At 43.7% G+C, this 22,216-nt stretch overlaps 1 protein-coding gene across 2 annotated transcripts in view; it reads left to right on the top strand.

Moving 5' to 3' along the window:
- The window catches only part of LOC135544663 (netrin receptor UNC5D-like), a 333,479-nt gene that overhangs the window by 206,856 nt on the left and 104,407 nt on the right, over positions 1 to 22,216 (top strand). For both annotated transcript variants that reach the window (XM_064972452.1, XM_064972451.1), the window contains exon 2: positions 18,226 to 18,432. In XM_064972452.1, the coding sequence (XP_064828524.1) occupies positions 18,226 to 18,432 (207 nt within the window). The remainder of the gene's footprint in view (positions 1 to 18,225; positions 18,433 to 22,216) is intronic.

Genomic DNA, 22,216 nt, shown 5'->3' with positions numbered 1-22,216 from the left:
ATACCAAACCAAGTGGCGGGTTTACGTTAGGGATTGAAACACAGTTTCAGCAATGGTTACACCTCTCCAATCCCATCCTTCAGCTTTATACCAAACCAAGTGGCGGGTTTACGTTAGGGATTGAAACACAGTTTCAGCAATGGTTACACCTCTCCAATCCCATCCTTCAGCTTTATACCAAACCAAGTGGCGGGTTTAAGGGATTGAAACACAGTTTCAGCAATGGTTACACCTCTCCAATCCCATCCTTCAGCTTTATACCAAACCAAGTGGCGGGTTTACGTTAGGGATTGAAACACAGTTTCAGCAATGGTTACACCTCTCCAATCCCATCCTTCAGCTTTATACCAAACCAAGTGGCGGGTTTACGTTAGGGATTGAAACACAGTTTCAGCAATGGTTACACCTCTCCAATCCCATCCTTCAGCTTTATACCAAACCAAGTGGCGGGTTTACGTTAGGGATTGAAACACAGATTCAGGATTGTGCCTTTAATTAAGGCCATCATTGCAAATGATCACCATATGTGTCAAGAATAATAAATCAAGACAATGTCCTTCAAAATAAGCCTTAAAAAAGTCACGGTAAGACAGTATGAGACAGAGGCAGAAAGAGAAATGTAATATCAGAATATATAATCTCTCCATCTGTCTGTGTGTGTAACCCTCGCGGCTACAGCCGCTAAGACCCATACCTTTCTATCCCCAGGCCCAAATGTCACACCTACAGCAGGAGATTAAGAGATCGTCCGAGGCTTAAGTTCAGCTTTAAGGCATCATGAAAAAGTTGGACACGTTCAAAGCCCCATCTTTCATGTGAAAGGTCTCTTCCTAATATACAGGCAGAAGATATAAAGGTGCTAACTGCCACTGTCTATTGGCCTGATTCGTCCTGCAGCTCTACATTCTCCACTTTCTTCTTCTGCCTAACAGGCAAACGTTGGACATGATGGCCCAGTGTCTTAGGAAAATACAGTAGCTCGGCGGCTCTGAGACCACTGTCCGTGGGGGATGAGCAGCCCGACCGCGCACCTCCCCAAAATTCCTAACTTGCGCAGTTCCGCATACGCATCTTCTATTCATTTGGATAGGGTGATGGAGAAATTTCTGGAGCCTGGCTGAGAATCTAAAAAGTATGAAAGCCAACGATCCAATATTCTCAAAAACTGATGTGCGTACCCTTACACGCTTTTGGACTCTGATAAGCGCTTTACACCCACCAGCCAACAGCACATTACACACAACCATCCCCAAATAAGCACCGAAAGCAAAAAGTTGAATTTACTCACTCACTTCTCCAACTCCCCATTTTCCCCATCTATGAGTTAGGAAAAAATCTCCTCTGAGATCCCTGTGAATTTCCTGACATATTGGATGCGAGAGATGGATGCAAATGAGTGTAGTTTGAGGGATTTATTTAGGTGCATTGTTCGGCAGGATGTTAATGTGAGTCTATGAGAGGGGAGCTTCAGGACTCGGGGCTGATGGGATGGAGATGGGAGGCTCTTTGTCAGTTTGACATCCAGGTAACCCACTTTTACTTTGCCGCTTCTTACACTTTGATTGCGAGAAGAGCTGAGGGAAGCACTATCTCCCTACCTGTCAAGCTGAGGCTGGATGAGGCTGGCATGCTGTCACCTAGGTGGATACACAAACCCTATGAAGATGCACACAAGGATGCACACACTCTCTGAAGTTTTGGGATGGAAAGATACACAACCTCTATGAAGTATGCAGGACACACACACACCTCCCGTGACATTTCAGAGAACACACACTCTATATGTCCATTTTGGGATGGGGCGATTGTTCTGGCAATTCTCACATAGAAACTTAATTGTGAGGAAGGATGTTTGACAAATATAAACAGTTCATTTTGAACCTCTAAGGTTCTATTTCTCATATGTCAAAAATGAGTGAGTCACATATAATCGATCTTTAGATGTTTCTTCATATGTTTGTGAAGTTACATTTTAATTGAAAGAAATTAAGTTATACAGTGTGGAAAACAAGTATTTGATACACTTTCAATTTTGCAGGTTTTCCTACTTACAAAGCATGTAGAGGTCTGTAATTTTTATCATAGGTACACTTCAACTTTGAGAGACGGAATCTAAAAGAAATCAACAAAAAATGACATTGTATGATTTTTAAGTAATTAATTAGCATTTTCTTGCATGACATAAGTATTTGATACATCAGAAAAGCAGAACTTAATATTTGGTACAGAAACCTTTGTTTGCAATTACAGAGATCATATGTTTCCTGTAGTTCTTTACCAGGTTTGCACACACTGCAGCAGGGATTTTGGCCCACTCCTCCATACAGACCTTCTCCAGATCCTTCAGGTTTTGGGGCTGTCGCTGGGCAATACGGACTTTCAGCTCCCTCCAAAGATGTTCTATTGGTTTCAGGTCTGGAGACTGGCTAGGCCACTCCAGGACCTTCAGATGCTTCTTACGGAGCCACTCCTTGGTTGCCCTGGCTGTGTGTTTTGGGTCGTTGTCATGCTGGAAGACCCAATGCTCTTACTGAGGGAAGGAGGTTGTTGGCCAAGATCCCGCGATACATGGCCCCATCCATCCTCCCTCAATACGGTGCAGTCGTCCTGTCCCCTTTGCAGAAAAGCATCTCCAAAGAATGATGTTCCCACCTCCATGCTTCACGGTTGGGATGGTGTTCTTGGGGTTGTACTCATCCTTCTTCTTCCTCCAAACACGGCGAGTGGAGTTTAGACCAAAAAGCTCTATTTTTGTCTCATCAAAACACACAACCTTCTCCCATTCCTCCTCTGGATCATCCAGATGGTCTTTGGCAAACTTCAGACGGGCCTGGACATGCGCTGGCTTGAGCAGGGGGACCTTGCGTGCGCTGCAGGATTTTAATCCATGACGGCTTAGTGTGTTACTAATTGTTTTCTTTGAGACTGTGGTCCCAGCTGTCTTCAGGTCATTAACCAGGTCCTACCGTGAAGTTCTGGGCTGATCCTTAACCTTCCACATAATCATTGATGCTCCACGAGGTGAGATCTTGCATGGAGCCCTAGACCGATGGTGATTGACTGTCATCTTGAACTTCTTCCATTTTCTAATAATTGCGCCAATAGTTGTTGCCCATCCCAGCCTTGTGCAGGTCTACAATTTTATCCCTGATGTCCTTACACAGCTCTCTGGTCTTGGCCATTGTAGAGAGTCTGTTTGATTGAGTGTGTGGACAGGTGTCTTTTATACAGGTAACGAGTTCAAACAGGTGCAGTTAATACAGGTAATGAGTGGAGAACAGGAGGGGTTCTTAAGGAAAAACTAACAGGTCTGTGAGAGCCAGAATTCTTACTGGTTGGTAGGTGATCAAATACTTATGTCATGCAATAAAATGCAAATTAATTACTTAAAAATCATACAATGTGATTTTCTGGATTTTGTTTTAGATTCTGTCTCTCACATTTGAAGTGTACCTATGATAAAAAAAAATACAGACCTCTATATGCTTTGTAAGTAGGAAAACCTGCAAAATTGCAGTGTATCAAATACTTGTTCTCCCCACTATATGCATAAGCACATTTGAACTTTTCTATCTCAATCCAATCACAAGCCTGGACAAATACAGACAGACCAATCAGAACACGTCTTTGCCATCTCTCTTTGAGTATAGTCTAGGCTTGCCTCGGCAGCAATAATGGCATACAAGCAAAGAAACAACACTGAAATCCTAAAATATGAGAATCTCAAAAGTAGCCCTGTTGTTTATTTTAAGACATATAATTTGGAACAATATACCATACAAGTACATAACATTTCCAGAAAAGGCTCTCTGCTAATTCTGAAGTTCTGATTTATTGTATGAGCACCACCAACACAGTGAAAGGTAAATTGATTCAAAGGGAACTCCCTCTGCTGGTGATTTGCTGAATGTGCAATCCTAAAGGAGGGCTGTGATTGGTTAATGACCTATAACCTCAATTTATATTTATTAAATGGGTCATATCATTAAAAGTACCAGAGAGCCCATTCTGGAATTTGGACGTGTTATTTCACCTTTATTTAACCAGGTAGGCTTAGTTGAGAACAATTTCTCATTTACAACTGCGACCTGGCCACGATAAAGCAAAGCAGTGCGACACAAACAACAACACAGAGTTAAACATGGAATAAACAAACATACAGTCAATAATATAAGAGAAAAAGTGCATACAGTGTATGCAAATGAGGTAGGATAAGGGAAGTAAGGCAATAAATAGGCTATAGTGGCGGAATAATTACAATATAGCAATTAAACCCTGGAGTGATAGATGTGCAGAAGATGAGTGTGCAAGTAGAGATATTGGTGTGCAAAGGAGCAAAATAAACAACAGTATGGGGATGAGGTAGTTGGATGGGCTATTTACAGATGGGCTATGTACAGGTGCAGTGATCTGTGAGCTGCTCTGACAGCTGGTGCTTAAAGTTAGTGAGGGAGATATGAGTCTCATGCTTCAGTGATTTTTGCAGTTCGTTACAGTCATTGGCAGCAGAGAACTGGAAGGAAAGGCGGGCTTTGGGGATGACCAGTGAGGTATACCTGCTGGAGCATGTGCTACGTGTGGGTGCTGCTATGGTGACCAGTGAGCTAAGATAAAGCGATGCTTTACCGAGCAAAGACATATAGATGACCGGGAGCCAGTGGGTTTGTCGCCGAATATGAAGCGAGGGCCAGCCAACGAGAGCATACAGGTCGCAGTGGTGGGTAGTATATGGGGCATTGGTCACAAAACTGATGGCACTGTGATAAACTGCATCCAATTTTCTGAGTAGAGTGTTGAAGGCTATTTTGTAAATGACATCGCCGAAGTCAAGGATCGGTAGGATAGTCAGTTTTACGAGGGTATGTTTGGCAGCATGAGTGAAGGAGGCTTTGTTGCGAAATAGGAAGCTGATTCTAGATTTAATTTTGGATTGGAGATGCTCAATGTGAGTCTGGAAGGAGAGTTTACAGTCTAACCAGACACCTAGGTATTTGTAGTTGTCCACATATTCTAAGTCAGAACCGTCCAGAGTAGTGATGATGGACGAGCGGGCAGGTGTGGGCAGCGATTGGTTGAAGAGCATGAATTTAGTTTGGTCTGTTTGTTAACTTGGCTTTCGAAGACTTTAGAAAGGCAGGGTAGGATAGATTTAGGTCTGTAGCAGTTTGGGTCTTGAAGAGGGGGATGACCGCGGCAGCTTTCCAATCTTTGGGGATCTCAGACAATACGAAAGAGAGGTTGAACAGGCTAGTAATAGTGGTTGCAACAATTTCGGTTGATAATTTTAGAAATAGAGGGTCCAGATTGTCTAGCCCGGCTGATTTGTAAGGGTCCAGATTTTGCAGCTATTTTAGAACATCAGCTGACTGGGTTTGGGTGAAGGAGAAATGGGGGAGGCTTGGGCGAGTTGCTGTGGGGGGAGCAGGGCAGTTGACCGGGGTAGGGATAGCCAGGTGGAAAGCATGGCCAGCCGTAGAAACATTCTTATTGAAATTCTCAATTTTTGCGGATTTTTCAGTGGTGACAGTGTTTCCTAGCCTCAGTGCAGTGGGCAGCTGGGAGGAGGTGCACTTATTCTCCATGGACTTTACAGTGTCCCAGAACCTTTGGGAGTTTGTGCTACAGGATGCAACTTTCTGTTTGAAAAAGCTAGCTTTCCTAACTGTCTGTGTATAATGGTTCCTAACTTCCCTGAAAAGGGTTGGTTTCAAATATACTTAAGTATCAATTTGTCATTTGAATGCCAGGCACACCGGCTTGTATGTGTCAAGAACTGCAACGTTGCTGGGTTTTTCACGCTCAAAATCTTCCTGTGTGTTTCAAGAACATTCCAGCACCTAAAGGACATCCAGCCTATGTCAGGCCAGTGGTCAAAAACCGCTCATTGATGAAAGAGGAGAAAGGAGGCTGAAACAAAGTGTGCAGAGCAACAGACAGGCTACAGCTAGTCAACTGAACTACTAGTACAAGACCCATAAAATAAATCACAACTCGTTGTACCTTGACACGAATGGGGTATGGCAGCCGATGACCTTACGGAGTTCCACTTCTTTCAGCAAAAAAACAAGAATCTGCGGTTGCAGTGACCTAAGGAACAAAAACACTGGAGACACTGGAGAATTGGAAAAACATTGCCTGGTCTGATAAATCCCGGATCCTGCTGTTTCACACTGATGGGAGGACTAGGAGAAAACCACATGAATACATGCATCCATCATGCCATGTGTCAACACTGCAGGATGGTGGTGGTGGTGGTGTGATGGTGTGGGGTGTGTTTTCATGGATTGTGCCCCTTTATTAATAGCGGAGCAACATTTGACTGCCACAGTATATCAGGTGCATCCCCTCATGGCAGCGGTGTATCCATTTATGAATAGATTTTTTTCAGCAGGATAATGCCCCATGCCACAAGGCTAGGATTGTTCATGAACGGTTCCATGAATATTACAGTGGATTCAGCTTACTGCACTGGCCTGCCCAATCACCAGATCTCAATCCACTTGAGCATCCGTGGGATGAGATGAAACATGCTATTCGGAGTAGAGGTCCTCTACCAGTCAACTTGACACAACTGTGGGACGCATTGGAGTCAACATGGGCCAGCATCCCGGTGTAATGCTTTCGACACCCTGTAGGGTTCATGCCCCAATGAATTGAGGCTGTTCTGAGGGCAAAAGGGGGTGAAACTCAATATTAGGAAGGTGTTCCTAATGTTTTGTACACTCGGTGTATATTTGCATTCTAATCTAGAACTCAGGGCATGTATTCTGATTTAGAACAACAGGCCATACTTTCTGATCTAGAACTCAGGCCATATCTACATTCTGAACTAGAATTGTGAGGTGTTGGACAATCCATATTTTGCACCCTTGATTTAACCTGAGGACATACTGAATCCTCTTCCATAGCAGTTTGCAGCAAACATCTGCATTGTTTCCCAGCTGTGTGTTTCAGTGTGTGCTCTGTTGCTGCTCTGTAGCCTGTCACGTACCACAGCAGCACACCTCGGGCACTACATCATCTGTGTTGATGTGTTTGGAAATTGTTGTGGAAATGGTATTGTAGGCAATACGCTGCCCCAGCCAGTGCCTCTGCAGGACTTTGATGGCAATCACGACTCCATGGCGCCCTCTCCATCTTCCATTGTGTTTCTGAAAATCCCCCAGTCAGAGATGGATCCAGGAATCTCATCTCCTACTCCCCTCCTCTCTTCCAGTCCTCCTCCTCCTCCACTCCTCCCTGATGGAATACACTGCCCTACCTGTCAATCATCCACTAGAGAATTGGCCTCCTGCTCCCAATGCAGCCCGCATGTGTGTCCGTGTGTATGCGCGCGTCCGTGCGTGCGCATAAGTGTGGACAGTATGTGTTTCCCCCATCGGGTGAAATAATTGATGCCTTGTTGACTAGTGACAAGCTGTGTTTCTCTATGTGTTTACAGAGACACATGGCCTGTGTAAGTAGCTGTGTGCACAGATAAAGGCAGATTTGACAGGAAATAAAAAATGGTGTGATGTGTTTTTGTCCGTAAGATGAGACGAGGAAGAGACACAGAGAAAGTTAATGGGCTTTCTGTGCCTTATGCCTCAACCCTGTTCTCAAATGTCAACACGGTCATGTGTTAGTAATTAATGAATTATTATTCCGTTTTCCTACTTAATTAGCAAACAAAGAATTCATTAGAAAATGTGTTTGTTAATTTATGACTAAGCAGCCGGCTCCCGGCGGCATTAATACTGTATGTTGTGCAAAGCGTAATAATATGCTATCTGATTGGCTCGAGCAAGAGGAAATTTAGTCTTTTTTCTGTTTCATCAATTTTTTCAAGCTCTGGTTGTACTTAGGCCCAGTTAGTGGTTAGGAAGAGAGAGTGGAGTAATTCAGCCGTACATGTCTCTGTGAAGGTAATTAAAGGATAGTTGAGTTTGTCTTCTGAAACAATGACCCTGAAAATTACATTTTTATCATGCTATATGCCATGTTCTATCTCTTTCTCGCTTTCTCTCCCCTCCCACTCCTCTTTCCCCTCCCACTCCTCTTTCCCCTCCCACTCCTCTTTCCCCTCCCACTCCTCTTTCCCCTCCCACTCCTCTTTCACCTCCCACTCCTCTTTCCCCCACCCTCTTTCCTCCCACTTTCCCCTCCCACTCTCTTTCCCCTTTCTTTCACCTCCCACTCCTCTTTCCCCTCCCACTCCTCTTTCCCCTCCCACTCCTCTTTCGCCTCCCACTCCTCTTTCCCCTCCCACTCCTCTTTCCCCTCCCACTCCTCTTTCCCCTCCCACTCTTCTTTCCCCTCCCACTCCTCTTTCCCCTCCCACTCCTCTTTCCCCTCCCACTCCTCTTTCCCCTCCCACTCCCACTCTTTCCCCCCACTCCCACTCCTCTTTCACCTCCCACTCCTCTTTCACCTCCCACTCCTCTTTCCCCTCCCACTCCTCTTTCCCCTCCCACTCCTCTTTCCACTCCCACTCCTCTTTCCCTCCTTTGTTTTACTATCTATATCCATCTCACTCTCTCACTTCTCCCTCTCATTCTCTCGCTCACTTTCTCAGTCTGTCTCCCTCACTTGCTCACTTAGTTTCCTCACTCACTGTCTTTCTCTTTCGCTCTCTCACTCTCTTTTTCTCTCTCCACTCTTGAGTCCGTACAGGAGTTGCAGCGATGAGACAAACTACCATTTGGAGACCATGAAATTGAGGAGAAAAAAATAAAGAAATATATTTTAAAATTCTGCAAGACTTATATATTAGGCTATGTGAGAGGTTATAGACCCACAGTCAGTGTCCAGATTTGAGTTACTATTCCGTTTAACCCATCTAAACAGTACAGTTTCCTTGACATGCCATATTTAAAGTCCCCGTCTTGTGGCTGTCAAAATGTTACAGCGCCTCACAATCATTACAAATGGAACTGCTATCGTCCACTTTTACCACTTCACCAAATCTTTCCCACATATTAGGCCAGCTGTTCTGGCCCTCCCTTCTCTTTGTTTTCAACTCTCCATTTTGCTGCTTTTCTCTTATTGAATTCAATGTTAACTTTTTCTGCCCAAGTTCCCAAAATGTTTTGGCAATTGGCATGTATTTATTGTGTGTAAAATTAAAAGCTTAGGCGTATGCACTAATGCCAGATAAAAAATAATGAAAGTAAAACCACAATGTAGCCTATAGATATGAATTGCACAAGAATTATAGGCAACATATATTGATTTTTGACACCTACCCGTCCTTCATCCACGCAATATTTCATGACCCTAAACCCGCCCGAGGATTTAACTGTGGGGACTGCGGGTTATGAGTCAACCCGCGCACCACAAACACACACACACACACACACACACACACACACACACAGAGAGAGAGCCTGTTTTCTGTCTCTGCAGTCGGCTCTTTCTGTGTGAACAGCCTGTCTATGACTCCCAAAATAACTCAGTCAGATCAGGACTCCCTCCATCGATGCTTTTTTCTCTCCTTTCAAATGTTCATTAACCCCATATACAGTGCATTCGGAAAATATTAAGGCCCCTTGACATTTTCCACATTTTCCGAAATACCTTAAGTTTTCAGACCCTTTTATATGAGACTTGAAATTGAGCTCAACTGCATCCTGAACGACACACACCTGTCTGTATAAGGTCCCACAGTTAACAGTGCATGTCAGAGCAAAAACCAAGCCATGAGGTCGAAGGAGTTCTCTGTAGAGCTCCGAGACAGGATTGTGTTGAGGCACAGATCTGGGGAAGGATACCAGAGTAATCGGGGGTGAAGGGCCTTGGTCAGGGAGGTGACCAATAATCCAATGCTCACTCTGACAGAGTTCATCTGTGGAGATGGGAGAACCTTTCAGAACGACAACCATCTCTGCTCCACTCTACCAGTCAGGCCTTTATGATAGAGTGGCCAGACAGAAGCCTCTCCTCAGTAAAAGGCACATAACAGCCCCACTTGGAGTTTGCCAAAAGTCACCTAAAGACTCTCAGACCGTGAGAAACAATTATCTCTGTGTATCTGATATAATATATTGGTTTATGGTGTTATGTAGTTTATTCTGCTTGGTCACCTTTATTTGGGCAATCCATGCTGTTCTCTGATAGACCATTCTTTGTGTAGGTCCTTCCGGGTTGCTGCTGTGACACGCGCACTGCATCAGCAGATTGTGTCTGCTCCATAATGTTTGTGTGTGTGATAGAGCCATCACTCACCCCCATGGCAGTGACATCTTGTTTTCCTCTCACGCTGTGTGTGATGTATCTGTGGCCCCTTTGCGTTTTTGCCGGGGTGGCCCTTCGGTCATAGATCACCGTGGAAACGCTGCGTAGCGAGACGGGCGTGGCAGTCTCCCCTGACAGCGGCGGAGTGGATTGAGTGTGTGTGTGTGTGCGTCGGCTCTCTCAGCCCTCTGGTCTCACACAAACACAGACACAAATACATACTGACCACATGATTCACAGACACACACACACACTTACCACATGATTCGCTGTCAGTACGGCAGACTGGAGAGCCATGACATCAGCAGTCAACGGGCTGAAGTCTTGCCACCTCTCCCTCTAACAGACACTATCAGACACTGACCACAGACATATAATCAGACTACTTCTTTAAACTAGGTGATGTTCGAGCTATCAAATGACAGGAGAATAGCAGCTGTAAATGGGTTGTTTATCCATATCTGATTACTGAGTCCTGAGGTCTATTAAAAAAACAGAAGTCCTCACAAGGATAGTAAAACAAGTACAATGTGTGACTTTTTGCCAGCCCCCACAAGGAAAAGGGCTATTTTAGGCTTCGTGGTTAGGCTTAGGGTAAGAATTAGGGTTAGGGTAAGAATTAGGGTTAGGGTAAGAATGAGGGTTAGGGTAAGAATTAGGGTTAGGGTAAGAATTAGGGTTAGGGTAAGAATTAGGGTTAGGGTAAGAATTAGGGTTAGGGTAAGAATTAGGTTAGGGTTAGGGGGTTAAGAATTAGGGTTAGGGTAAGAATTAGGTTAGAATTAGGGTTAGGGTTAGAATTAGAATTAGGGTTAGGGTAAGGGGCAAGAATAGGGTTAGAATTAGGGTTAGGGTAAGAATTAGGATTAGGGTTAGAATTAGGGTTAGGGTAAGAATTAGGGTTCGGGTAAGAAATAGGGTTCGAATTAGGGTTAGGGTAAGAATTAGGGTTAGGGTAAGAATTAGGATTAGGGTTAGGGTTAGAATTAGGGTTAGGGTAAGAATTAGGGTTAGGGTAAGAATTAGGGTTAGGGTTAGAATTAGGGTTAGGGTAAGAATTGGGGTTAGGGTTAGAATTAGGGTTAGGGTTAGAATTAGGGTTAGGGTTAGAATTAGGGTTAGGGTTAGAATTAGGGTTAGGGTAAGAATTAGGGTTAGGGTTAGAATTAGGGTTAGGGTAAGAATTAGGGTTAGGGTTAGAATTAGGGTTAGGGTAAGAATTAGGGTTAGGGTAAGAATTAGGGTTAGGGTTAGAATTAGGGTTAAGTTTAGGTATAGGTTAAGGAATAGGAGTAGGGGTAAAGGAAAATAGGGTAAGAATTAGGGTTAGGGTTAGAATTAGGGTTAGGGTAAGAATTAGGGTTAGGGTTAGAATTAGGGTTAGGGTAAGAATTAGGGTTAGGGTTAGAATTAGGGTTAGGGTTAGAATTAGGGTAAGAATTAGGGTTAGGGTTAGAATTAGGGTTAGGGTAAGAATTAGGGTTAGGGTTAGGGTAAGAATTAGGGTTAGGGTTAGAATTAGGGTTAGGTTTAGGTATAGGTTAAGGAATAGGAGTAGGGGTAAAGGAAAATAGGATTTTGAATGGGAATAAACAATTTGTCCCCACAAGGATAGTAAAACAAACGTGTGTGTGCGCATCCACACCGGCAGTCATGGGTCATGACCTCAGTAAAATTCCACATGACTGTTGAGTCATGGTAATCTCCTTTGATGCACTCTGGACATGCTTTGGTTGTACCCAACTTGCTAACTACCAGCAGGTCCGAATAGCCTGGTACTCAGGGCTCTATTGTCCCTCTAACCACTTATCGAGAATCACATCAAACACTTATCATCCAAACAGTATCGTGATTTTATAACTCACCTCACTGTGATTGATCAACTTGAAAAAAGGAGTTCAGTAACAGGTTGAAACTGAGTGGAAAACATGGTCCTTTTGGATGTTGTATCAAAGCCTAGCACATTGAAATGAACAAAGCTTTCTAACATGCTGACCACAAAATAAATGTACACGTACATGTTATTCAGTCATTGCACTCGCACTGCTCACGCGGGCCAACGAGTGTCTGCGTTGCCAAGCGCTAAAATAGAAGTCAGGTTGTATTTGTGACGCTGAACGCGGTGCAAGTCCTGCCTCTCCTCATCTCCTCATTGGTTTATAGAAGCATATGCCCACGTGCCATCTTCTAATTGTCTATAACCACGTGCGTGATTGAAAGATGTGAGGTTGGTCGGTCAGCTGTGGTAATACACCTTGTTTTGAAAGTTAAATGCCAATCGCCATATCAAGTCCAAAGAAGAAAAAGACGGGACGGAGGAGAGATGACTAGAAACGATTTGGTTGACCGTTTTATGTGTGGATTAATTGTCGGAGTAGAGGACCTTAAAATGACAACTCAACGTTTATATCTCAGGACAAATTAGCTAGCAACAGCAAGCTAGCTAAATAGAACAAATTACCTAGCAACTGCAAAGCTAGCTAGCTAACTTGCCATAAGTGTTTAATGCTTTTTGACCTGTCCCCAAATTAATATAATTGGTTATATCCAATATAATTGGATCGCGTTTGGTGTGGGGGGACAAAATTAATTTGCGCACGATGGCATCCGGTTTGGGTATGGTGTAAGGTGATGACTAATTCAAAACACCCATACACATAATAGAGCCTATGTACAATATGAGCCAAAGCCCCCCCCAAAAAACGTAATTAATATTTAGATTGTGCCATTATACAATACATAGCCTACCGCATATTATGCATGGCAGAAATACATACAAGCAAACTGATTGAAGATATCTTTGGTACATAATTGGTCTAGCCTATACTCCAAAAAAAAACAAATTCTATTAATCGCCTTTGAGTGTGGACTGTATTATTACGCACAATGGATGGACTGGTAACCTTATGCTACACACCAAACTTTCTATCCATGAGTCTCGGAGAGAAGGTATAGGCCTAGGCGTTGCTTTTGGTTCATTGATTGTGCAGGGCGGCTTACAGAGTTAGCCTACAATTATAGTGAATTTGTATTTGATTTAGAATATCATAGAAATAGGGACTTTTTAAATATTTTAATAATTAATAGGCTGACACATTACCTTTAGCTACATAATATCTCCCCACAGTGCATTTCCATCTCCTCCTCTTTCACCTTTACTTTCTCGAGACTAAAGATGACAAATAACTCTAAATCAAGCATATAGGACCTGTTTCAAATGATCACTTTCCTGCTCACTTCATATGCGCACTTGCTCCGGAATGGAAAAAATATCCTTTCTATTTATTCAGTTCAATTAAAAGAATATAACAAATAATGGAACGGGACTTAAAAGCATATTTGGTGCTGCTAAATGATCAAGCCTGGAGCCTATGGCATGGAGCATAGCCAGATAGGCTAACATACGGTACAAATAAAAAATAGTTTTACTGTGATGGTGTATATTACATTATTTATTTTTAAATGTAGATGTTCCAAAGGCGCACATCAGCGGCTTGTATGAGTGGAGGCCTAGAGATTCTGCGAGGGATTATGTTTATTAATGGTCAATTACCATGAGACCGGCAGTCTTTTGCATGACAATAACCGTCTGACAAAATGTCATGACCGTCACAGCCCTACAGTATGTGTGTGTTTGTCTCTCTGTCAGTGTGTGGGTGTGTGCTGGCATCGTAAGGTTTTGTCGCTATCCAAACACAATTAATGCATGTCACCTCTCCACGCATCAACAAATTGGAGTGCTCCAGGCAAGAGGAGATAGCTAGCCCAGGGGCTAGTCATTCTAGTCATTTCTAAATGAAAAGGATGTCTCTTTTGTTCAGTTCCACGAACCAGAGAGAGAGAGAGCGTAGTGGTGTGGGTAGGAGAAAGGTAGCTGCCAGTGAGAGCTGTAATTTTCACAGCCAGAAATCGCACACACAGACTCAGTCAGAATATCAAACACACACACACACACATACACACACAGGTTAGGAAATCAATTATACACACACACCAGGGCTTGACATTAACTTTTTTAGTTGGACTGATATTTTACTTGTCCGAAAGTTCAAGTGTGTGTGTGTGTGTGTGTGTGTGTGTGTGTGTGTGTGTGTGTGTGTGTGTGTGTGTGTGTGTGTGTGTGTGTGTGTGTGTGTGTGTGTGTGTGTGTGTGTGTGTGTGTCCACCATGGGCCAAAAAGGTGACAGAAAGGTATGTTGTATGATGCAAGCAGCCACTTAACAAAAACACTTTCATTTGCTGGTCTCTGATCCCATGAATTATACAGTATCTCCTGACTTTGTGGCCTTGAGCAAGGCAATTAACCCCTTCCACAAAGTAAAATACTGCACTGATAGGCTACTGCATGAAACATGTGGCCGTTCAACCCTCTGTCTGGAGAGCGACTGGGTGTGCAGGCTTTTGATCCAACCCTGCTCAAACGCACCAGATTCAGCTTATCAAGGCCCTGTTGGGCAGCTGATTTTTTTTTACAGTGTGGTGTGTTCGAGCAGGGCTGGAGCAAAAGCCTGCACTCCAGTTGCACTCCTGGACTCTCTTGGAGGATGGTTGGCCACCATGCAACATTACAATTACAACCAAATACTTTTTGTCTTTTAAAATAATTCCCTCATTCAATGAACCAGGGATCAAATTGCTGAGGTGGGCGATGTAGCTAACTAAGATGTTTATCTAACTTGAACAAAAATATAAACGCAACATGTAAAGTGTTGGTCCCATGTTTCATTAGCTGAAAAAAAAGATCCCAGAAATTGTCCATACGTACAAACAGCTTATTTCTCTCATGTTTTGTGCACAAGTGTGTTTACATCCCTATTAGTGAGAATTTCTCTTTTCCAAGATAATCCATCCACCTGACAGGTGTGGCATATCAAGAAGCTGATTAAACAGCATAACCATTACACAGGTGCACTTAAATGTGCAGTATTGTCACACAACACAATGCCACAGATGTCTTAAGCTTTGACGGAGCGCGCAATTGGCATGCTGACTGCAGGAATGTCCACGAGAGCTGTTGCCAGAGAATTGAATGTTCATTTCTCTCCATAAGCCAACTCCAACATAATTTTAGAGAATTTGGCAGTACGTCCAGCCGGCCTCAAACCGCAGACCTTGTGTATGGTGCCGTGTGGGCGAGCAGGTTGCTGATGTCAACGTTATGAACAGAGTGCCCCATGGTGGAGGTGGGGTTGTGGTATGGGCAGGCACAAGCTACGGACAACGAACGCAATTGCGTTTTATCGATGGAAATTTGAATGCAGATGTGATGAGATCCTGAGGCCGGTTGCTTGTGCCATTCATCCGCCACCATCACCTCATGTTTCAGCCTAATAGTGCAAGGCCCCATGTCTCAAGAATCTGAACACAAATCTGGGAAGCTGAAAATCTCCTACTTCTTCCATGGCCTGAATACTCACCAGACATGTCACCCATTGAGCATGTGCGGGATGCTCTGGATTGACTTGTATGACAGCATGTTCCAGTTCCCGCCAATATTCAGCAACTTCACACAGCCATGGAAGAGGAGTGGGACAACATTCCACAGGCCACAATCAACAGCCGGATCAACACTATGCAAAGGAGATGTGTCGTGCTGCTTGAGGCAAATGGTGGTCACACCAGATACGGACTGATTTTCTGATCCACGCCCTTACATTTTTTTTAAGGTATCTGTGACCAACAGATGCATATCTGTATTCCCAGTCATGTGAAATCCATAGATTACGACCTAATTTTGCTATTTCAATTGACTGATTTCCTTATATGAATTGTGACTCAGTAAAATCTTTGAAATGGTTGTATTTATATTTTTGTTCGGTATGTTTGTAAGGTAAAAATATCCCGTGTTCAGTGGAGATATTGACAGCATAGGAGTTACTGGTCAGTTAGGCTATTCTAATGATATACGTTTACTTCACATAGCTGGTATATTTTTTAAATCATTTTTTAAAATGTAACCTTTATTTAACTTTGAACTATTGAGTAGAGGAGAATCCTAGAGAGGTTTTACATCCGGAGGAGGCAGCATTGGTTTCATCCACTGTGTACCCGTATCAACTGCGTGTCGGCCAATTGAGGTTTTACACGAGTACCGGTGGAAAGTTATTTTAGGATATTGGACATGGAAAGGACATTAATACATGCTAATAGCTAAATAGTTAACCAGCAAAACTACACTATGTTTTGAGCTCTCTAGTTAGTCTGTTGTACATCATTATTTTACCTGCTGCTCAAATGTGTCTCTCTCGTTCTCGCCTTCTCTCGCTCTCTGCTCTGGCAATGACCCGCTGGCACACGTAGACTTTTCCAGGGTTTTCATTGCTGACCAAAAATAAGCTATAACTTGGCAAATATCTCAGTTACTAGCAATGAATATCAATAAATGTGCAGATGCGACTCGCTTTAATCTCGATAATGCATCTTGCGACTGCATGATTGAAAGACCGCTCGTGTCTGTCAATGCAGGCCTTACAATAATTATACTCCGATGTGCTCTGCAGAGATTGGGAGGACAGTGTGCCACGCAATGCATCCAGAGGCCACTGATCCAATTATTATCGAAGTAGCCTAATTGTTTGATATTGTACATTCTTCTTGTCCCGGGCAAGAAAACGGTTAATGTCGAGCCATGCAAACACACAGCCAGAACATAGCAGACACATTTATTAATCGGTAGTCTTCCTCCTGCAGGAGAGCTTCTGTAGTGAGGTAGAGGGATTAGATGCTGGACAGACTTGGTTAACTATAATCCTGGAGATGGAGTTGGAGAATGCGTCCCCGCTACCTATAAAAAAACATACACACAGGGGATGTTCAGCTCTTCAAACCTCTCGATCACATACACATACATACTCTCACACATTTATACATATTCACCCACACTCTCACACTCTCACACACTTACAGGTGTTTTCACATTTAGAAAACCCTCACACATACACATACACAAACCTCCCTAAATCTCCCTAAACCCCCTCAGACGACACACAGGCGAGGTTCCAGGACGAAAGCTGAGGGATTTAGTTTGAGTGTAATTACACCTGATAGGCTTCACATCCTTCATAACAAGCACCGGCTGCGACACACCCACACACACACACACACACACACACACACACACACACACACACACACACACACACACACACACACACACACACACACACACACACACACACACACACACACACACACACACACACACACACACACACACACACACACACACACACACACACACACACACACACACACACACACACACACACTGATTACTGTGTGAGTCAGACAGAGGAAATGTGGTAGTTAATTATTGTTGCCAAATCACTCCCTGAAATGAGCGGATTGTGAAGGGCTTGGCTTTTGAAAGATCAAAGAGTGTCAATGAAGTGTAGCCTGTCGTCATATTGAGGTGGTTAAGCAGCATCTATTGTGGGAGTGTTTTCTACGGGAATGTGGGAAGGCCTGGGTGTCATCTTCACTCAAACTCTCCTGATTCTTTATACATTGTTGCAGATGTTTTGTTGTGGATTAAGGTCTGTGGATTAGATTTTCTAAGTAATTGAGTTGCCTGTGGTGCACTTTTGAGATGTTGGGATATTAGCGATATTTGTGGAATGTTACTGATATTCTACTCTACTTTACTCTACTCTGCTCTACGGCAGGCGGCAGGTAGCCTAGTGGTTAGAGCATTGGGCTAGTAACCAAAAAGTTTCTGGTTTGACTACCCGAGCAGACAAGGTAAAAATCTGTTGTTCTGCCCCTGAACAAGGCAATTAACCCACAATTCCCCAGTAGGCCGTCATTGTAAGTACGAGTTTGTTCTTAACTGTCCTGCCTAGTTAAATAAAAAATAAAAACATGTTTTTAAATACTCTTGCTCTCCTCTAACATTGTCCCGATCCCTGTGTCTCCCCAGGTTCCAGGAGTGATGCTCTGCAGCTTGGCCATTCAGTCGTTCGACTTTATTCTACTGTGCTCTACTCTGTTTAATGTTATGTTCTTTGTCCCCAGGTTCCAGGAGTGATGCTCTGCAGCTTGGCACATCAGGGACCCTCCCCCACTTCCTGCAGGAGCCCGATGATGCCTACATCATCAAGAGCAACCCCATCAAGCTCAAATGCCGGGCCCGCCCCGCCCTGCAGATCTTCTTCAAGTGCAATGGGGAGTGGGTCCACCAGAGCCAGCACCAGTCTCAGGAACACACCGACCAGGGCACAGGTGAGACACACACTGACGTGACATAGGACCACACAGACACACACTCACGTGCTAATGCAGGCTCACACACAAATGCACTCACAAAAACCTGCATGCACAGATATGCACACTTTTATGGATGTACACACACATGCTCATGTACTTACACGCACACGCATATGCACACATACATTATACAAAACTTCCAATCGCCCCATAGGCTCTCAATTCATTTGGAGTGATAACATGGTGCTCATAACATAAAGAGTGAAGGCCATTGGAGGTTTAAAGGAAACCTATTGACTGTGCCCAAGACTAGGTCCAACTCGTCAAATACTGTTGCCTTGCCACGTTAGCGTACATCTCACACTGGATCCAAACTAATATGACATCATTGCGAGATTTGACTTTGATCTCTTGACTGTGGAGATGATTGTCTTTTTCTGATGCAACTTGAACAAATACAGAATATTGTGTTTTTCACCGTCATTCAACTTGCGGAGAACTAGAGAAAACCCCTGGGCTGTCACTCCTGTACTTTCTCTCTTTCTTTCTCTCTCTCTCCCTCCTTCTCTCTCAGTCTCTATCTCAGCCAACTCTCAAAACTTTAGCTCTATGCTTCTCCCCACTGTGACATTATTGTATTATCTTATTATTTTCCAACGTCCTCATAAAGGTGTGACGGACAATAGACTTACATTGGTAACATGTTCAAAATCAACGGCAAAGTAACGGAGTTGTTCAGCGTTAAATCCTTTGTCATTAGACAGAGTCAGATCTCTCCTTCATCTGTGTTCTCACTTCTAGATGCCAGTCACACACACACGCACACACACGCACGCACATGCACGCACGCACGCACACACACACAAATACACACAAATGAAGGACACCGTCATTGACTTTTGTTTGTGTTTTCTATTTGTAAGTCTAACAGCGTTGATTCTTCACTTTAGATACACACACACACACAGTACATACACACATGCATGCACACACCCGCACACACACACACACACACACACACAATCAGTGAATCAACACAGGACATTATCTTCCACACAGTTACAATCGAGCTCCTGCCGTCTCTTTATTGCCTGGTGTCTGCTTTTGCCGAGTTACCTCCCCATCTGGCTCCTTATTAGGATTCATATGTCTGATGTGTGCTTGCGTGGCTGTGCTTGCGTGTGCACGTGCATGTATGCGTACCTACCTGCGCCTGTGTGTGTGTGTGAACCTTAACAGTCCACCTGTGCCATGAAGAGGGCAATAAAACAGCAGCCTGGCTGGCTGCATCAGAGGCTTGGATAATAGACAGAGCTGAGTGTGAGGGTCTGGAGGTCTGGTTGACAGAAACATGGGACTGTAAACACTTGGATGTGTCTGAGTGGATATTTGCATACAACGCACTGTGAAAGTGTAGACAGAAAAATGAAAAAAATAAAAATAAACAAGAAATTCATTAATATCAAAACAAGCAATATCACAACGAGCAATGTCAGAGTCCAGAATATAAATACTTGGTGTGTATGGACAATATTTAAGTAGGACCAAGGTACAGTATGTGCAGCAGTAGTTATATAGGACGAGTTATGTTGAGAATACAGTATGTACATATAAAATGATTAATCAATTAGCTTAATTTCTCAGAGCTCAAATAACATTTCAACAGAACAGCATTGCAGGAATGCTACTCTTATCTGTTCTGTGATGGGAGTACACAGCGTTGTACGAGATCTTCAGTTTCTTGGCAATTTCTCGCATGGAACAGCCTACATTTGTCAGAACAATAATAGACTGACAAGTTTCAGAAGAAAGTTATTTGTTTCTGGCCATTTTGAGCCTGTAATCAAACCCACAAATGCTGACTCTCCAGATACTTATCTAGTCTGGAGGCCAGTTTTATTGCTTCTTTAATCAGCACAACAGTTTTCGGCTGTGCTAACATACTTGCAAAAGGGTTTTCTAATGATCGATTAGCCTTTTAAAATTATGAACTTGGATTAGCTAACACAATGTGCCATTGGAACACAGGAGCGATGGTGCTGATAATGGGCCTCTGTAGATATTCCATAAAAAAATCTGTCGTTTCCAGCTACAATAGTCACAATAGTTCAAACCAACCCATATACATGAATATTCAGTAAAAATAAGTGCAGTGAGAGTTCATTCCCAACAGATCACATCATTGAAGTGTGCGTGTGTGTCAAATCAAATCAAACTTTATTTGTCACATGCCCCAAATACAACAGGTAGACCTTACCGTGAAATGCTTACTTACAAGCCCTTAACCAACAGTGCAGTGTACCTGTGTGTGCGTGTCCCTGTGTGTACGTGTGTGCCTGTGTGTACGTGTGTGTACACGTGCGTGTGTGTGTGCACGTACCTGATTGTGTGTGTATGCGTTTGCACGTGTGTGTGTGTATGCGAGTCTATGCATGGATATGTGTATAATAGCATGTAGGTGGCATCTTATTTCCCCTTTGTATGAATGTTTTAACCTCCTCCTGCAGATGCTGTGATGTTGTGTTGTCGCTAACAAAAACACACTGCCTAGCGTGATTAGCATCAAGGCTAGGCCCTGATGCTGCGTGCAGTTCTACCTTATAGGTAAACAGGCCACAGAAAACATGAAGCATGAGTCTGATGGAGGTTGACAGTCGCGCTGCAACACTTCCCCTAAAAGCAAAGTGAAAGTCATCTCCGCAGGGAACAAGTCTGACTGCAATCTGAACCCACTGTCAACTCTTCCTGCGGCGTGGGGTTAATGTTTCATTGTGTCTGTGGGGGGAGGGAAGGAGTGTATGTGTGTGTGAGAGGGTTTGCCTGTGTACGCCACACGTGTGCCTGAGGAAATATCTAGGGACACACACACAGGGAGATAATAGCGGGCCACTGATTAAAGGATTATAGAACATCGTCAAGATGAACATTCCACTTCCGTGTTCCAATCTCTCCTCTGCTGTACCTTCCATGATCTCCACTTCCGTGTTCCAATCTCTCCTCTGCTGTACCTTCCATGATCTCCACTTCCGTGTTCCAATCTCTCCTCTGCTGTACCTTCCATGATCTCCACTTCCGTGTTCCAATCTCTCCTCTGCTGTACCTTCCATGATCTCCACTTCCAATCTCTCCTCTGCTGTACCTTCCATGATCTCCACTTCCGTGTTCCATCTCTCCTCTGCTGTACCTTCCATGATCTCCACTTCCAATCTCTCCTCTGCTGTTCCAATCTCTCCTCTGCTGTTCCACCTTCCATGATTCTCCCACTTCCCAATCTCCTCTGCTGTTTCCATGATCTCCACTCCTCTCCTCTGCTGTACCTTCCATGATCTCCACTCCACTTCCTCTGCTGTACCTTCCATGATCTCCACTTCCTCTCTCTCCTCTGCTGTACCTTCCATGATCTCCACTTCCCTCTGTGTTCCAATCTCCACTTCCTTTTCCATGATCTCCACTTCTGTGTTCCAATCTCTCCTCTGCTGTACCTTCCATGATCTCCACTTCCGTGTTCCAATCTCTCCTCTGCTCTACCTTCCATGATCTCCACTTCCGTGTTACAAAATCTTTGTTTCCATGTTTCTCCAGAAATCCCATGTTTCTCTATATTCCCTAAGCTTTCTTGCACTGAGAGCACAACATACTTCAAGCTCAGTTTACAGGCGATTGAAAAGAACAAGGTGCAAAGAGTAAAATGCCGCAGCAACAACATGAAAGTTACAGTTCTGAGGATGTTCATATGGCAGCACATTTCTCCTCCTCTCATTCATTTATCCCTCTACAAGTTTCCCTCAGTCTTTTGATG

The sequence above is a fragment of the Oncorhynchus masou genome, chromosome 8 (assembly GCF_036934945.1).
Source record: "Oncorhynchus masou masou isolate Uvic2021 chromosome 8, UVic_Omas_1.1, whole genome shotgun sequence".
Classification (NCBI taxonomy): Eukaryota; Metazoa; Chordata; class Actinopteri; order Salmoniformes; family Salmonidae; genus Oncorhynchus; species Oncorhynchus masou.
Note: the sequence above shows the minus strand (reverse complement) of the source record. Positions and strands in the feature narration are given on the sequence as shown.